Below are 18,701 nucleotides of genomic sequence, written 5' to 3' on the forward strand. Positions count from 1 at the left end.
CGTCTCTGCCTGAGTCACTATCTGAACTCATTGCGCTGACCTGGCATTATTCAAAGACCCTCTCACATATGGGTACGGGCGGCCAGTCAGTCAGTTATACGAGAGTGAGCAAGGAGGCAGGTCACGGCTGTAAGGGCGTTATCCACCTTATCTGTAATTATACGTAATACCAGCCTACGTGAGTATTTCTTACCTAATCCACGTGTCGAACTCCCACATGATAGTGGATGAATTTGGTAGGGTGTGCAAAAGAAGAAAATTAAAGGTGAATACAGGAAAGAGTAAGGTTACGAGGATAACAAAAAGATTAGGTGATGAAAGATTGAATATCAGATTGGAGGGAGAGAGTATGGAGGAGGTGAATGTATTCAGATATTTGGGAGTGGACGTGTCAGCGGATGGGTCTATGAAAGATGAGGTGAATCATAGAATTGATGAGGGAAAAAGAGTGAGTGGTGCACTTAGGAGTCTGTGGAGACAAAGAAATTTGTCCTTGGAGGCAAAGAGGGGAATGTATGAGAGTATAGTTTTACCAACGCTCTTATATGGGTGTGAAGCGTGGGTGATGAATGTTGCAGCGAGGAGAAGGCTGGAGGCAGTGGAGATGTCATGTCTGAGGGCAATGTGTGGTGTGAATATAATGCAGAGAATTCGTAGTTTGGAAGTTAGGAGGAGGTGCGGGATTACCAAAACTGTTGTCCAGAGGGCTGAGGAGGGGTTGTTGAGGTGGTTCGGACATGTAGAGAGAATGGAGCGAAACAGAATGACTTCAAGAGTGTATCAGTCTGTAGTGGAAGGAAGGCGGGGTAGGGGTCGGCCTAGGAAAGGTTGGAGGGAGGGGGTAAAGGAGGTTTTGTGTGCGAGGGGCTTGGACTTCCAGCAGGCATGCGTGAGCGTGTTTGATAGGAGTGAATGGAGACAAATGGTTTTTAATACTTGACGTGCTGTTGGAGTGTGAGCAAAGTAACATTTATGAAGGGATTCAGGGAAACCGGCAGGCCGGACTTGAGTCCTGGAGATGGGAAGTACAGTGCCTGCACTCTGAAGGAGGGGTGTTAATGTTGCAGTTTAAAAACTGTAGTGTAAAGCACCCTTCTGGCAAGACAGTGATGGAGTGACTGATGGTGAAAGTTTTTCTTTTTCGGGCCACCCTGCCTTGGTGGGAATCGGCCAGTGTGATAATAATAATAAAAAGAGTGATTATTATTACATAATAGAGATGTGCTCATGGAGAATGTAAACAAACCATGTGGCACACACTGTATTTGAAAGACCACTTGCTGTATAGAAAGTTTTGGTCATACTTTGAGAGCGCCGTATTAGCAGAACACAGTAAGACGAAACGCCGAGAAGCGGGGCCTTACTGTAATGTCTTAACTTCTATGATGGTATTCGGGAGTTTGTTCCACTCATCCTCAACTCTGTTACTAAACCAGTGCTTTCCTATATCCTTCTTGAATCTGAATTTTTCCACCTTAAAACCATTGCTGCGAGTCCTGTCTAGGCTATTTACATCCCCCTTTATTTATTCTTGTTTTCAATTTATACACCTCAGTCATATCCCTCCTAATTCTATGCCTTTCTAGAGAGTGCAGATTCAGGGCCCTCACCCTATCCTCATAGGGAAGATTTCTGATACATTGGATCAACTTTGTCATCCTCCTTTGTGCGTTTTCCAGTGCATTTATATCCACTCTGTAATACGGTGACCAGAACTATGCAGCATAATCTGAATGTCGAAAATGTTCTTAATCTTTGAAGAAGGCACCTTCCTCCATCTCTCTTCCTCCTCCTCCTCCTCCTCCTCCTCTGCAGCAGTTTCCTGAGCTGTGATCTCTTCTGTTGCAGATGAAGCTCTTGCAGCTCTTCAGTGGTTAGCTCTTCCCTGTGGTCCTCCACCAACTCTTCCACATCCTCACCACTCACCTCCAACCCCAGGGACATCCCCAGTGCCACAGTAGATTCCACAACTGGCATAGGCTCCTTAGGGTCAGCCCCAAACCCTTCAAAATCCCTCTCTTCTACACATTCTGGCCACAATTTTCTCCAAGCAGAGTTCAAAGTCCTGGAAGTCACTCCCTCCCAAGACTTACCTATAAGGTTTATGCAATGGAGGATATTAAAGTGATCTTTCCAGAACTCTATTAGGGTCAATTCTGTGTCTGAGGTCACTCAAAAGCACTTTTGAAACACTGCTTTTGTGTAGAGTTTTTTGAAGTTTGAAATGACCTGCTGGTCCATGGGCTGAAGGAGAGGAGTTGTATTAGGGGACAAGAACTTCACCGTGATGAAACTAAACTCCTCCACTATTTGCTCTTCCAAGTCTGGAGGATGAGCAGGAGCATTGTCCATTACCAGGAGGCACATGAGTGACAGTTTATTTTCCAGGAGGTATTTCTTCACACTTGGGCCAAACACTTCATTAAACCAGTCTTGGAAAATATCCCTCGTGACCCATGCCTTACTGTAGCCTTCCACATCACACACAAATTACTCTTGGCGACACTGTTTTTCTCGAACACTCTGGGATTTTCAGAGTGATACACCAGTAAAGGCTTCACTTTAAAATCCCCACTAGCATTACTACAAAACATGAGAGTAAGCCTATCCTTCATAGGCTTGTGTCCTGGGAGTGCCGTTTCCTCCTGCGTGATATAGGTCCTCTTTGGCATTTTCTTCCAAAAGAGACCTGTTTTGTCACAATTAAACACTTGTTGGGGTTTGAAATCTCCAGTGTCTATGCACTCCTTAAGGGTAGACTTCCTGATTTCGGCCAACTCTTTTATTTTTCAACCAATTTTTTTTATTTTTGGTGTACATTTAGAGGTTCATATGTAGAAGAATGTGACAAAGTTTCAGTATGATTGGCCAAAAAACAACAGAGAAAAAAAATATTTTAGTGACTTCATATATGGCAGCAAAGTATGACAAAATGGCACTTCGAGTGGCACTTCCGACAATCCCAACCGTTAGAATACATCTGACACTAATTCGGGATGCACATGTTTCATCTAATATATCTTATTATCATGGAAAAAAAAAATACATTTGATAGACTTTTTTGCATTCACCAAAATATCTGCCTTTTACCTCCCACAAAATCAAAAATATTTGATATACAGTGGACCCCCGCATAGAGATTTTAATCCGTGCAAGAGGGCTCATTGTTATGCGAAATGATCGGTATGCGAATGAATTTTCCCCATAAGAAATAATGGAAATCAAATTAATCCGTGCAAGACACCCAAAAGTATGAAAAAAAAAAAATTTTACCACATGAAATGTTAATTTTAATACACACAAACTGAAAAAGGCATGCACAATTACATGACACTTACTTTTATTGAAGATCTGGTGATGATTGATGGGATGGGAGGAGGGGAGAGAGAGTGTTAGTGTTTAGAAGGGGAATCCCCTTCCATTAAGACTTGAGGTGTCGAGTCCTTTTCTGGGGTTACTTCCCTTCTTCTTTTAATGCCACTAGGACCAGCTTCAGAGTCACTGGACTTCTTTCGCACAACATATCTGTCCATAGTGGCCTGTACCTCTCGTTCCTTTATGACTTCCCTAAAGTGTTTCACAACATTGTCAGTGTACAGGTTGCCAACACGGCTTGCAATAGCTGTGTGAGGGTGATTTTCATCCATGAAGGTTTGCACTTCAAGCCGCTTTGCACAGATTTCCTTAATCTTTGTAGTAGGCAACTTCTTCAATTTCTCTCTCCCCTCCTCTGAACCAGTTTCCTCAGGTCTGACCTCTTGCTGTTGAAGTTGATCTATCAGCTCATCAGTGGTTAGTTCTTCATTGTCCTCCTCCACCAACTCTTCCACATCCTCCCCACTAACCTCCAACCCCAAGGACTTTCCCAATGCCACAATGGATTCCTCAACTGGCATAATCCTCTCAGGGTTAGCCTCAAACCCTTCAAAATCCCTTTTGTCTACACATTCTGGCCACAGTTTCTTCCAAGCAGAGTTCAAGGTCTTCTTAGTCACTCCCTCCCAAGCCTTACCTATAAGGTTTACACAATTGAGGATATTAAAGTGCTCTCTCCAAAACTCTCTTAGAGTCAGTTGAGTTTCTGAGGTCACTACAAAGCACCTTTCAAACAGAGCTTTTGTGTACAGTTTTTTGAAGTTTGCAATAACCTGCTGGTCCATGGGCTGCAGGAGAGGAGTGGTATTAGGAGGCAAAAACTTCACCTTAATGAATTTCATGTCCCCATAAAGTCACTCTGCCACGTCTGTAGGATGACCAGGGGAATTGTCTAACACCAGGAGGCACTTAAGTTCTAATTTCTTTTCAGTTAGGTAATCTTTCACATTGGGGGCAAATGCATGGTGTAACCAGTTATAGAAAAAGTCCCTAGTGACCCATGCCTTACTGTTTGCCCTCCACAGCACACACAAATTCTCCTTGAGGACATTCTTTTGCCTGAACGGTCTGGGAGTTTCAGAGTGATACACTAATAAAGGCTTAACTTTGCAATCACCAGTAGCATTGGAACACATCAACAAAGTAAGCCTGTCTTTCATAGGCTTATGTCCTGGGAGTGCCTTTTCCTCCTGAGTAATGTAGGTCCTGCTTGGCATTTTCTTCCAAAACAGGCCTGTTTCATCACAATTAAACACTTGTTCAGGTTTCAGTCCTTCAGCCTCTATGTACTCCTTGAATTCATGCACATATTTTTCAGCCGCTTTGTGGTCCGAACTGGCAGCCTCACCATGCCTTATCACACTATGTATGCCACTACGCTTCTTAAATCTCTCAAACCAACCTTTGCTGGCCTTAAGGAGTGCCTCCGGCAAATTTCCGCGCGCGCTCACCGAAATATCGGAAAAATATGGATAGTGAGTTATATATACTGAAAAATAGCTCAACTCTTTGGCAACACAATGGTACCAGAATGAATGTTCTACGACGTTTCTACAAGAAATTACAGTCATTTATATGAGGTAAGGTGACGGTGATATTGGTAGCGAGTCTGCTCACAGCCCATATATATTTTGGAAATTTTTCCTTGTTTTTTATCGCTTTTTCTTGCATTATACTTTCTAATATAATAACTGAGTACTTGGCATCATAAAACTGAAGGCGGAGCTTATCCCTAGATTGAGCAACAGTCATTAATCATATCATAATGCGCGGAAGGGTTGCCGCGCCAGGAGAAATCACTTCATTATTACGCTTATATCAGCTTATATATCAACTCTACAGCTTATTTATCTATCAGAATTGTTCTAATATGATATAATAAACACTCTAAATAACATACAAACATGTTATATACTCTAGACTGAAAAAAATAGACCATAATATGGCGAAAGATTATCGGGAATATTTCGATAAATATTGAGTTACTGCTCTCCATGTCGTCTCCGTGTCGTATTCTTTGGTCTCTGAGTAAGAGAAAACGGTGTTTTGAAGAGGATAACTGCACTAGAACATCAGTTTACTAAGAAATACACCCAAACAAACGCGATTTTCGCGAAAAAAAACTTTTTTTTTTGAGACGGTGGGCCGGCCGGCGTTCTAGGCCTATATCTCGGAAGTAACTTATTCCTCTACAGTTGCTATTTCTGCATTTATTACTTAATTAAATGGAATAATATTCACAGAAATTGTAGAATAATGGTTTCTCTAATTTTGTTAAAGGTAATTTTGGAAATATTCAAATACTTTCGGAGTTATGTGGGAGTAAAGGGCAGATTTTTTGCAGTATTCCAGGAACTAAAAAAAAATTTTTTTTTTTTTATATAAAGATACGTTATTTAGAGAAAAGGCGTTGCCTAAAATTAGTTTAAGCATTGCTCTCTCGGCACCAAGTGTCCAAACAACCTTACGATGTCCCATATAGGAATGATTTTTGAGACAAGGACATTTTTCAGAAAATCAGTCTTTTTCAGTCTTTTCTCAGTTGTCGTTTGAGGTATATTTTTGATAAATATTTTCAAGAATGAGTGAAAACACTTTGTCTTGTGCACCAAAACTGGAGGAAATCGGACGGTAAACAAAAAAGCTACATTTTTTTGCCGGAGGCACTCCTTAAATTCACTCACATCATCACTAGTTGCAGGCATTTTTTTAATTAAATCCTCATGCAACTTCCTAGCCTTTTCGCTTATGATCGCTTGAGAGACGCTATCTCCTGCTAGCTGTTTTTCATTTATCCACTCCAATAAGAGTCTCTCAACATCTTCCATCACTTGTGATCTTTGTTTCGAAAACACAGTTAAACCTTTGGCAAGAACAGCTTCCTTGATTGCCTTTCTGGTGCCCACAATAGTAGCGATGGTTGATTGGGGTTTCTTGTACAACCTGGCCAGGTCGGCGATACGCACTCCACTTTCATACTTATCAATGATCTCTTTCTTCATCTCTATTGGAATTCTCACCCTTATTGCTGTAGGGTTGGCACTAGAAGCTTTCTTGGGGCCCATGGTCACTTATTTTCCAGAAAAAGCACCGAAAACACTGTAATAATACGAAATATTCCGATTGTATGCTTGGATGTTACCGCGGAGGCTGGCTGGTAAACAATGCCACCGGCGACACATGTGAGGCTGGCTGAGGGCGCACATTGGACGCGTCTCGGACGAACAGCGGTGAGCGGGTTTTTAAGCGGTATGCGAGGCAAAATTTTAGTGATAAAATGTATCGGTATGCGGATTAAACGTTATGTGATGCCAACGGTATGCGGGGGTCCACTGTATTCCAAAAAAAGAATCATCACATTTTCAAACACACTTTGTTTTATATTGTCAGTGAAAATCATTTCAATACAATCATTAATAATGGTGTACTTTAGCGAAATATGTGAAAAAGTTACTTCCGAGATATAGGCCTAGAAAACGTTGGCAGGCCTACCGTCTCAAAAAAAATTTTTTTTGCGCGGAAATCGGGTTTTTTTTGGTGTATTTCTTAGTAAACTGATGTTCTAGTGCAGTTATCCTCTTCAAAACACCGTTTTCTATCACTCACATACCAAACAATAGAACAAGGAGATGAGGAGTAACACATTTATATCGAAATATTGCTGGTGGACTCTCGCTATATTATGGCCTATTTTATTCAGTCTAGAGTATATAACATGTTTGTTTGTTATTTATAGTGTTTATTATATATTAGATCAATTCTGATAGATAAATAAGCCGTATAGTTGATATATAAGCTGATATAAACGTAATAATGAAGTGATTTCACCTGGCACCATCTGGAGGGGGAGCATTGCCGAGTGTACCCAGGTGCTTCCTGATAGGCTAGACGTCTATTGATAAGCTCCACTTACTCTTATATGATGCCAAATAATCAATTATTATATTAGAAAGAATAATGCAAAGAAAAAGCAATAAAAAACAAGGAAAAAATTCCAAAAAATACATGGGTTGAGAACAGACGCGCTACCTACATCGTCGTTACCATACCTGATATAAATGACTATAATTTCTTGTAGAAACGTCTTAGAACATTGATTCTTGTACCATTGTGTTGCCAAAGAGTTAAGCTATTTTTCGGTATATATAACTCAGTTTCCATAATTTTTCGATTTTTGGTTGAGCGCGCGCGGAAAATTGCCCAGAGTCTACCCTTAAACTCCTGTACAAACTTCTCAGCTGCAATTTTGTCAGAACTGGCAGCCTCACCATGCCTTATCACACTGTGAATGCCACTACGCTTCTTAAATCTCTCAAACCAACCTTTGCTGGCCTTAAAATTACAAGCATCACCACTTGTTGCAAGCCTTTTCACATATTATCGACTGCGTAACACTATCTCCTGCTAACTGTTTTCCGGTAATCCACAACAACAATAACCTCTCCACTTTTTCGAGGATTTATGATCTCCTTTTTGTCAGCATGTCTACCCCTTTTGCAACAACACACTTTATTTCCTTTCCTTTCACCACGATCGAAGTGATGGTTGAATGGGGTTTGCCATACATCCTGGCAAGCTCTGTAACACGCACTCCACTCTCATATTTTTCAATGATTTCCTTCTTGAATTCAATCTTGTCCCTCACTTTCTTTACCAAAGGGCTTGCACTAGCTTTCCTTGGGCCCATGGTGACTTATTTAGCAGTTGCAATCACAAAAAACAATGGATTATTATGTATGAACCCGCAGGGTGATGGTCACGTGTTGGTAAACAATGGCACACTGAGCGTGAATGGCATGGGAGACTGGCTTTGTGTGCGCGGTGACGGGTGGATGGGTACCGGACAGTCGCCGAATCACGAGTCTAATCACGAACCGTGAGGCCAGATTTTGCTGAAAAACTTGCCAAAAGTCGGATTTCACAAAAGTTGATGCCGCCGAAACTCGAGGGTCCACTGTATTTGCAATGTCTTGGTCTCATTTCATGGAATGGAAGACATCTTACAGAAATAGAGGTGATTTTGATTGGTTTTAGTACTGGAAATGGCTTGAAACTGAGCTCAAAGTAGCGGAAATGTTAAATTTTTGCCGATGTTCAAGAGTAAACAAATGACCTCATACGTCTAATACACACCTGCTGGTGGGTCTGATATACGTTCACAAATGTGGTGATATTATTTATACAATTATTACAATATTGCATAACAGTAAATCTTCTATTTTTTGGTTTGAATAAAAAATCAAAATGGAATTCATTAGTAAAGCCTGAAAATGTAACTAATGAACAGAGGAAATGTTAGTTTAGTGCCAGGAATGCCTGCATTGTTTATTCTGAACCCTATTTTGAAATTGGAGTATTTTGAACTTTGCATTAAATTGGCCAAATTACTAATTTCCGATAACTTTATTTTGTAGCCGAAACAGTTGACTTGGCGAATTCTTGTGCTCAGTCGATAGAATAGAAGTAATACTAGTGAAATAGCTAAGAATTTGGTCGACTGGAATAATGTAATTGGCCTAAAATGGGAGTGAAAGTCCGCAAAATCGCCGATGCATAAATATCGCTGACACATCAAAATTCACGAGAGCATAATTTCGTCAATTTTCCATCAAATTTCGTACTTTTTGTTTTATTACCTTCAGAAAAAGATTCTCTACCATTTCATAAAAAAAAATTATTTTTTGAAAATTCTTGGACACTGGTGCACACTTTGAAATTTGGCCTCTTCTTGCCATGCTATTTGCTCTAGCTGGCCCTCAATTGAACTGTTGCTCCCACAAGGTACTAAGTGGTCCCAGATTTTTTTAATACTGTGCACACCGAGTGTTAAGACCCATTCTCTCGTGTCTAGGCGACTCAGGCCTATCGCCTCAATTTTTGAAGGAATGAAAAATAAAACATTCATCTACATTCAGCACGCTACGCGAGCAAATGTATATTTACATTTAGACAGTTTAAGGGTTAAGTAACACGTAAGCCTTATGATTACTTTTCCAGTACGCATTGCATAATCACTGACTTTGTTTTGTGCCTACTATTGTATGTACTAATACATTTATCTACATTATTTGTATGGCTCAGAGAAGTAACTATTATTATTATTATTATTATTATTAATATTATTATTATTATTTATTATTATGCTAAGAGTTTAGTGTTATTAATTGTGTGTGTTATTGTTATAGGTTAATAAGCACCAGTGTGGTTCTATACAGCAACTTGTCATCTACAACCACGAACTTTCCCGGAAGCATCTGGGAGTGGCGAGGCTGGTCTTTGAAGAGCCAGAGTCTGCCAGACATTGTGTCAAGAAGCTTAACAATGCTACTCTTATGGGGAAGGTTCTACAGGTCTTCCTGGATCCTTTTGGTATGATCTTTTTGTTATTCAGTTGAGCTTGTACATACTTCAGCTCAGGAATTAACTCTTGTGTTGTTACTGCAAACATTTCATTAGTAATTCTGTTCTCTGGAATGATTAATTTTTTCATTGTCTTAGAGAGAGAGAGAGAGAGAGAGAGAGAGGGGGGGAAGAGAGAGAGAGAGAGGGGGGAAAGAGAGAGAGAGGGGGTGAAGAGAGAAAGAGAGTGAGTGAGTTAGAGAGCAACCAAACTGTAGTTAATACATTGGGTTGCATGCAGCTAGAAGTGACAACCTAATTGGTCAGTCATTGATCTACCCAGAGACCTGGTCTGGGACTAAGCCCTGGGGATGTTGACCCCAGGAAGCCTCCTTCAGGTATTCTTCAACATCACTATAATAATGAGACGTTTCTTATTTGCAGTGTTAAGAGTGATAAGAGGTAAAATGTTGTCATGAAGTAGTGTGACTAGTAGAGTGCCACAGTTACTGGAGCTGGCACTCATGACTAGTAGAGTGCCACAGTTACTGGAGCTGGCACTCATGACTAGTAGAGTGCCACAGTTACTGGAGCTGGCACTCATGACTAGTAGAGTGCCACAGTTACTGGAGCTGGCACCTACAACTAGTAGAGTGGTACAGTTACTGAAGCTGGCACCCATGACTAGTAGAGTGCCACAGTTACTGAAGCTGGCACCCATGAGTATGTTCACAGAGGATGCACTAGTAGGGTGCCACACTTGCTGAAGCTGGCACCCATGACTAGTAGAGTGCCACAGTTACTGAAGCTGGCACCCATGAGTATGTTCACAGAGGATGCACTAGTAGAGTGCCACACTTGCTGAAGCTGGCACCCATGACTAGTAGAGTGCCACACTTACTGAAGCTGGCACCCATGAGTATGTTCACAGAAGATGCACTAGTAGAGTGCCACATTTACTGAAACTGGCACAAATCACTAGTAGAGTGCCACAGTTACTGAAGCTGGCACCCATGACTAGTAGGGTGCCACAGATACTGAAGCTGGCACCCACGAGTATGTTCACAGAGGATGCACTAGTAGAGTGCCACAGTTACTGAAGCTGGCTCCCATGAGTAACTTTTCAGAGGATGCACTAGTAGAGTGCCACAGTTACTGAAGCTGGATCCCATGAGTATGTTTGCAGAGGATGCACTAGTAGAATGCCACAGGGACTGAAGCTGGCTCCCATGAGTATGTTCACAGATGATGCACTAGTAGTGTGCCACAGGTAGTGAAACTGGCTCCCATGAGTATGTTCACAGAGGATGCACTAGTAGAGTGCCACAGGGACTGAAGCTGACTCCCATAAATATGTTTGCAGAGGATGCACTAGTAGGGTGCCACAGGTGGTGAAGGTGGCTCCCATGAGTATTTTTGCAGAGGATGCACTAGTAGGGTGCCACAGAGACTGAAGCTGGCTCTCATGAGTATGTCCATAGAGGATGCACTAGTAGGGTAGTGCAGTGACTGAAGCTGGCTCCCTTCAGTATGTTCACAGAGGATACACTAGTATAGTGCCACAGTTACTGAAGCTAGTTCCCATGAGTATGATTGCAGAGGATGCACTGGTAGAGTGCCATAGGGACTGAAGGTGGCTCCCATGAGTATGTTTGCAGCAGAGGATGCACTAGTAGAGTGCCACAGTGACTGGAGCTGGCTCCCATGAGTATGTTTGCAGAGGATACACTAGTAAAGTGCCACAGTGACTGGAGCTGGCTCCCATGAGTATGTTTGCAGAGGATACACTAGTAAAGTGCCACAGTGACTGGAGCTGGCTCCCATGAGTGTTTGCACAGGATGCACTAATAGAATGCCACAGGGACTGGAGCTGGCTCCCATGAGTATGTTCACAGTGGATGCACTAGTAGGGTGCCACAGGGACTGTAGCTGGCTTCCATGAGTCTGTTCACAGAGGATGCACTGGTAGGGTGCCACAGGGATTGGAGCTGGCTCCCATGAGTATATTCACAGAGGATGCACTAGTAGGGTGCCACAGGGACTGAACCTGGCTCCCATGAATATGTTCACAGAGGATGCACTAGTAGGGTGCCACAGGGACTGGAGCTGGCTCCCATGAGTATATTTGCAGAGGATGCACCAGTAGGGTGCCACAGGGATTGAAGCTGGCTCCCATGAGTATGTTTGCAGAGGATGCACTAGTAGGGTGCCACAGGGACTGAACCTGGCTCCCATGAGTATGTTTGCAGAGGGTGCACTAGTTAGGTGCCACAGGGACTGAAGCTGGCTTCGAAGAGTATATTCGCAGAGGATGCATTAGTAGGGTGCCACAGGGACTGGAGCTGGCTCCTGTGATTATGTTTGCATAACATAATCATGGCTTCAGTGCTACAAGGACTGAAGCTCACTGCCATGAGTATATTTGTAGAGGATTTAGTAGTAGAGTGCCACTGGAGCTGAAGCTGGCTCCCATGAGTATGTTTGCAGAGGATACACTGGTAGGGTGCCACAGGGACTGAAGCTGCCTCCCATGAGTATGTTTGCAGAGGATACACTAGTAGGGTGCCACAGGAACTGAAGCTGTCTCCCATGAGTATGTTCACAGAGGATGCACTAGTAGAGTGCCACAGGGACTGAAGCTGGCTCCCATGAGTATGTTTGTAGAGGATGCACTAGTAGAGTGCCACAGGGACTGAAGCTGGCTCCCATGAGTATGTTGACAGAGAATGCACTAGTAGGGTGCCACAGGAAGTGAAGCTGGCTCCCATGAGTATGTTGACAGAGAATGCACTAGTAGGGTGCCACAGGGACTGAAGCTGTCTCCCATGAGTATGTTCACAGAGGATGCACTAGTAGAGTGCCACAGGGACTGAAGCTGGCTCTCATGAGTATGTTCACAGAGGATGCACTAGTATACTGCCACAGGGACTGAAGCTGGCTCCCCTGAGTATGTTCACAGAGGATTCACTTGTAGAGTGCCTCAGTGACTGATGCTGGCTCCCATGAGTATGTTCCCAGAGAATGCACTAGTAGGGTGCCACAGGAACTGAAGCTGGCACCTGTGAGTATGTTTGCAGAGGATGCACTAGTAGAGTGCCACAGGGACTGGAGCTGGCTCCCATGTGTATGTTTGCAGAGGATGTAAAAATTTCTTGCTAGATAAACATTAAAAATGAGTGAATCCTTACAGAGAGACCTGGACAAATTGAACAAGTGGTGTTGAAATTGAATTAATCACATAAACTATTATGCATGAAATAATGAGTATATAAAAATGATCATAAAAATTCGTTAATGCTAAGCAGCGCTAGGCTAAGATAATGCAGGCGATGGTGTTGATGGTGTTTGGGTGGTATCAGTAGGCAAATTCATCTGTTTACCATCAAACCACCCAGTAATAATATCTTTACTCACCTCAAACTTTCCTGATATTAACCCTTTCAGGGTTGGTGCCGTACTAGTACAGCTTGCGCGCTAGAGTTGGTGCCGTACTAGTACGCATAAATTCTAGCGGCTTCAAATTAAGCAGGAAACAGCTTGTAGGCCTAGGTGTGAGAGAATGGATCTGCATGGTCAGTGTACGCAGTAGGAAAAATTCTGGGACCCAGTGGTGCATTGTGGGAACGCCATTTTAGTACACCTTGCTCACCATGCCTCGCAGTAAGAAACTCCTCACTCCTCAGTGAATTGGGACACTTTTGTTCCCCAGTGACAGTTCTAATACAGATGGAAGTGACAGTGAAGAGGAGTTTCAAGGCTTTGATAAGGTTGTGACCAAAAGTAATGACCATAATACTGGTAATAGTGAGGAAAGCCCAGATGACCCTCAGCCTTCCACTTCTGGTGTTGGGCCGTCTTGTTCACGTTCAGAAAGAGGAAACTCTTATTTTCCTATATCCAGGACTCAGATGTGAGCAATGGTGATGATAGTGATAGTGAATATGACCTACAAGCTCTTGAAAACAGTTCCAGTAGTGATAGTGAAGTGGAATATTTTCCATTGAAGCGTTAGTATATATGACGGTATATGCACTCTGGTAGTGTGTCATATGCTATTCCAAGGGGAAGGAGTACATCCCGTGGCTGTACAACAGGAACAGATAGTGAAAATGAAGATGATAGTGTTACAGTTGGGGTGGAAAATGTGCATGCATCTGGTGGTGGTAGTGGCGGTGCCAGCCGTGAGGCACCAGCAGTGGGCCATGCTGCCACCCATGCCACTGCCTCAGCTGATCTACAACAAAGGCCACCATCCTCCACCCACCCACCACACCAGCCTTCACAATCACAACCTCCACAACCACCTGTCAATATCCAGTACCCACCAGCAGACATTTCCAGAAAGTCGGCCTAAATTCGAAGCAGTATATCCCTTAACCGTCCAAACGTAGATCTGCGTTCACATGCGTAGAGCTCCGAACATAGATCTAAGTTTTTTTTTTTTTTTTACATTCTTTCAAATGGAGAAAAATATAGGTTGGAGTGCTACGCATGTAAACGTAGATCTACGTTTGGACAGTTTGAGGGTTAAGAATTAATGTAAATACAATTAATCCGTTCCAGACACCCAAAAATAATAAAAAAGATACATTTTGTAAAGTTTAACTGTAGTTTTACATACACAAAACTGACAATTACATATAAATGAACATTTAAATCATTATTACTTACCTGTGTCGAAGACTTTTGTTGGCGTATGAAAGACAGGGAGGAGGGGAGAGGAAAGAGGAGAGATTATTGGTTGGAAGGGGAATCCCTCTAAATAAGGACTTTAAGTATCAATTCCCTCTCTTAGGTTACTTCCCTTCATTGTCTTTTAATGCACCCCTGTCGCACAAAAAAACTGTCCGGAGAGGTCTGTTTCTGGCGCCTCTAAAAGATTTGCCTGAAGTGGACCAAGGATTTGTCACTGAACATGTTGCAGATATGGCTTGCTTCAGCTTGGTCAGGGTGATATTTCTCAGCAAAAGCTTGCACCCTACTCCACAATGCACAAATCTCCTTAATCTCTGAAGAGGGCACCTCTTTCCCTCTCTCTTCCTCCTCCTCTGTAACAAGTTCCTTAGCTGTGGTCTGTTACTGTTCCAGTTGAAAGTGTTGAAGCTTTTCAGTGGTTAGCTCTTCCCTGTAGTCCTCCACCAACTTTTCCACATCCTTGCCACTCACATCCAACCCCATGGACTTCCCCAAAGACACAGTAGATTCCACAACAGGCGTAGGGTTGTCAGGGTCAGCCTCAAACCCTTCAAAATCCGTCTGGAGGACACATTCTGGCCACAATTTTCTCCGAAACGAGTTCAAAATCCTGGAAGTCGCTCCCTGCCAAGCCTTACCTATAAGGCTTATGCAGTTGTAGTTACTGAAGTGATTCCTCCAGAAATCTCTTAGGGTCAATTCAGTGTCCGAGGCCACTTCAAAGCACCTTTGAAACACTGCTTTTGTGTAGAGTTTTATAAAGTTAGAAATGACCTGCTGGTCCATAGGCTGGATGAGAGGAGTGGTGTTAGGAGGCAGTAACTTCACTGTTATAAAACTGAAATCCCTAGACAATTGGTCTGCCAAGTTTGGAGGATGAGCAGGAGCATTGTCCATTACCAGAAGCCACTTGAGTGGCAATTTATTTTCCTGGGGGTATTTTTTCACACCTGGGCCAAACACTTCATAGTCCTAGTCAATGAAAATTTGCCTTGTGACCCATGCCTTATTGTTAGCCATCCACATCACACATAATCTACTCTTGACGACATTATTTTTCTTGAACACTGGGGTTTTCTGAGTGATAATACCAATAAAGGCTTCACTTTAAAATCCCTACTAGCATTAGCACAGAACAAAAGAGTTAGCCTATCCTTCATAGGTTTGTGTCTTGGCAGTACCTTTTCCTCCTCCGTGATGCAGGTCCTCTTTGGCATTTTCTTCCATAAGAGGCCCGTTTCGTCACAGTTGAACACTTGTTGGGGTTGGAATTCTTCAGTCTCTATGTACCCCTTGAATTCCTGCACAACTTTTTCAGCCGTATGTTTGTCTGAACTTGCAGCTTCACCATGCCTTACAGCACTGTGTATGCCACTATGCTTCTTAAATCTGTCAGCCCAGCCTCTGCTGGCCTTAAAGTCACTAACAGCAGCACTAGTTCCAGGCATTTTCTTTACGAGATCCACATGCCTTGCCTTTTCACAAATGATCATCTCTGAAACACTATCTCCTGATAACTGTTTTTCACTGATCCACAACAAAAACAACTTCTCCACATCTTTCATTGTTTGTGATCTCTTTGTCGGTAATATGTTTACCCCTTTTGCCACATCAGCTTCCTTGATTTGTTCTTTCTTTGCCAGGATAGAAGTGATGATTTGGATTTCCCATACATCCTGGCAAGTTCTAGCACTCAAACACCACTCTCATATTTTTCAATAACTTCTTTCTTAAATTCCATCATGTTTCTCACTTTCTTTACCAAATGGCTGACACTCTGAACTTTCTTTAGGCCCATGGTGGCTTATTTCATAGTTACACTTAATAAACAAGCACAAAAACCAATGGATTTTATGGTAATGTTTGGATGAATGCACGGAGTATATGCTCATTCACCGAGAGACAGACTGACTCACCTCCGCAGTGGTATCCCGGTCGGAGGTGGGCTGACGCGTATAGTACAGCCAATTTACAAGGCGCCGGCCGAAATACGGAGCAAAATTTTGGCCCAAACACTGGCCTAAATACGAATCAGCCAATAAACACAGTGGCCGATATTCGGGGTTCCACTGTATTGTTAAATTTAAAACTGTATTATATTGAAACCCTAGGTAGTAGGTTGGTAGACAGCAACCACCCATGGAGGTACCAGTTGAATGTGAAACAGAAACCTGCAATTGTTTTACATGATGGTAGGATTGCTGGTGTCTTTTTTTTCTGTCTCATAAACACGTGGGATAACAGGTATATGTTGCCATTTCTGCTTATACTGTACTTAGGTCACACTACACTTGCATGTACAAGCATACACACCCATCTGGGTTTTCATTTATTTTCTTAACCCTTTCAGGGTCCAGAGGCCAAATTTCAAAGTGTGCACCAGGGCCCATGAATTTTCAAAAAATAATTTTGTTATTTTTTCTTAGGAAATGGTAGAGAATCTTTTTCTGAAGGTAATAAAACAAAAAGTACGAAATTTAATGGAAAATTGACGAAATTATGCTCTTGCGAATTTTGATGTGTTGGCGATATTTACGCATCAGCGATTTTGCCGACTTTGACTCCCATTTTAGGGCAATTACAGTATTCCAGTCAACTAAATTCTTAGCTATTTCACTAGTATTACTTCTATTCTATCAGTTGAGCACAAGAAATCACCAAGTCGACTGTTTCAACAACAAAATTGAACATCGGCAAAAATTTAACATTTCTGCTACTTTGAGCTCAGTTTCAAGCCATTTCCAGTACTTAAACCAATTAAAATCATCTCTATTTCTATAATATATCTTCCATTCTATCAAATGAAACCAAGAAATCACAAATACAACTATAAGAAACATAAAAAACACTGCAAAGTCGCTGTTTTAATCAAAAATTATGGTCTCGGTTTTTTCTCATTATGCATTGTGGGCTGCAGGAGTTGTTTTATGTGGTGCACACATACCACATAGATGTATTCTCTCATATCTAGGCCAAAATTTACTGCTCCAAGCTTATCAGAGTGAGCTGAGCTCATGGCGCAGATCTACGGTTTGGACCCTGAACATAAAGCCGTAGATCTATGGCACAGACCTTGAAAGGGTTAATAGTTCTTGTTCTTCTTTATTTCCTGCTATCTCCATGAGGGAAGTAGTAAAGAATTCTTCCTCAATAAGCCATGCGTGTCATAAGAGGTGACCAAAATGCTGAAAGCAAGGAGCTAGTAACCACTTCTGCTGTATAAATTACCAAATTTTAAAAGAGAAACTTGCGATTTTCCTTTTAGGTCACCTTGCCTCGGTAGGATAATGACCGGTTTGTTGAAAAAAAAAAATTCTATCAAAACCTGTACTTTTCAGAACCATTCTATGCAAGGTATTTCTGTATTCTTGATTACTCAGTATATAATAATTTTTGCTGGTCCTACCCACAGCAAGGAATTAACCCTATCGGGGTCAGCCACGTAATATTTTGGCTCTGAAGCCCGGGTTTGTCCCGTAATACTACGCCAAAATTCTAGCGGCTTCCAGTATTGTGGGAGAAAGCTAGTAGACTTACATATGAGAGAATGGGTCTTTGTGGTCAGTGTGTGCAGTAAAAGAAAATCCTGCAGCACGCTGCAGGATTTAGTGTATGATAAGAAAAAAAACTGTTTTTGGTGTAAAACAGCAAATTTGATGTGTATTTTCATATGGTTTTTATGGTTGTGTTCGTAGTTTCTTGGTCTCATTTGATAGAATGGAAGGTATGTTACAGAAATAGACATAATTATGAATGGTTTACAGACAAAAAGTAGCTTGAAATTGAGCTCAAGGTAGTGGAAATGTTAGATTTTTCATGATGTTCAAGAGTAAACAAAATATGTCATGGATCCAATACATGTCAACTGGCTAGTCTAATATGCACTCACAAATGCACTGACATTTTTTATACAATAATTACCATTATGCAGTATTCTGAGTAACAGTAAATCTTCTATTTTTTATGTGAATAAAAATTCAAAATGAAAAGCAAGCGCAATATGAAAGGGGCCTGGAGACGTGACTAATGAACAGAGAAAATGTTATTTTAGTGCCAGGAATGTCTGCATTATTTATTCTGGGCTCTATTTTGAAATTGGCCTTTCTTGAATTTTGTGAAATTGGCCAAATTAGTAATTTCTGATCACTTTATTGGGTAGTTGAAATAGGTAAATGGGCAGTTTCTTGTGCTCATTCAGTAAAATAGGAGGAGTTCTAGCTAAACAGCTATGGGTTTTGTCGACTGGAACAGTGGAATTGGCTCAAAATAGGACTCAAAGTAGGCGAAATCGC

At 41.9% G+C, this 18,701-nt stretch overlaps 1 protein-coding gene across 1 annotated transcript in view; it reads left to right on the forward strand.

Annotated features, from left to right (window-relative positions):
• Set1 (SET domain containing 1) overlaps positions 1–18,701 on the forward strand; it is a gene marked incomplete in the record, with an annotated part of 508,988 nt that overhangs the window by 177,908 nt on the left and 312,379 nt on the right. Inside the window, 1 exon segment of the mRNA XM_070083037.1 lies at positions 9,561–9,744. Coding sequence (XP_069939138.1) covers positions 9,561–9,744 — 184 coding nt within the window.

Source organism: Cherax quadricarinatus, chromosome 8 (assembly GCF_038502225.1).
Source record: "Cherax quadricarinatus isolate ZL_2023a chromosome 8, ASM3850222v1, whole genome shotgun sequence".
Lineage (NCBI taxonomy): Eukaryota > Metazoa > Arthropoda > Malacostraca > Decapoda > Parastacidae > Cherax > Cherax quadricarinatus.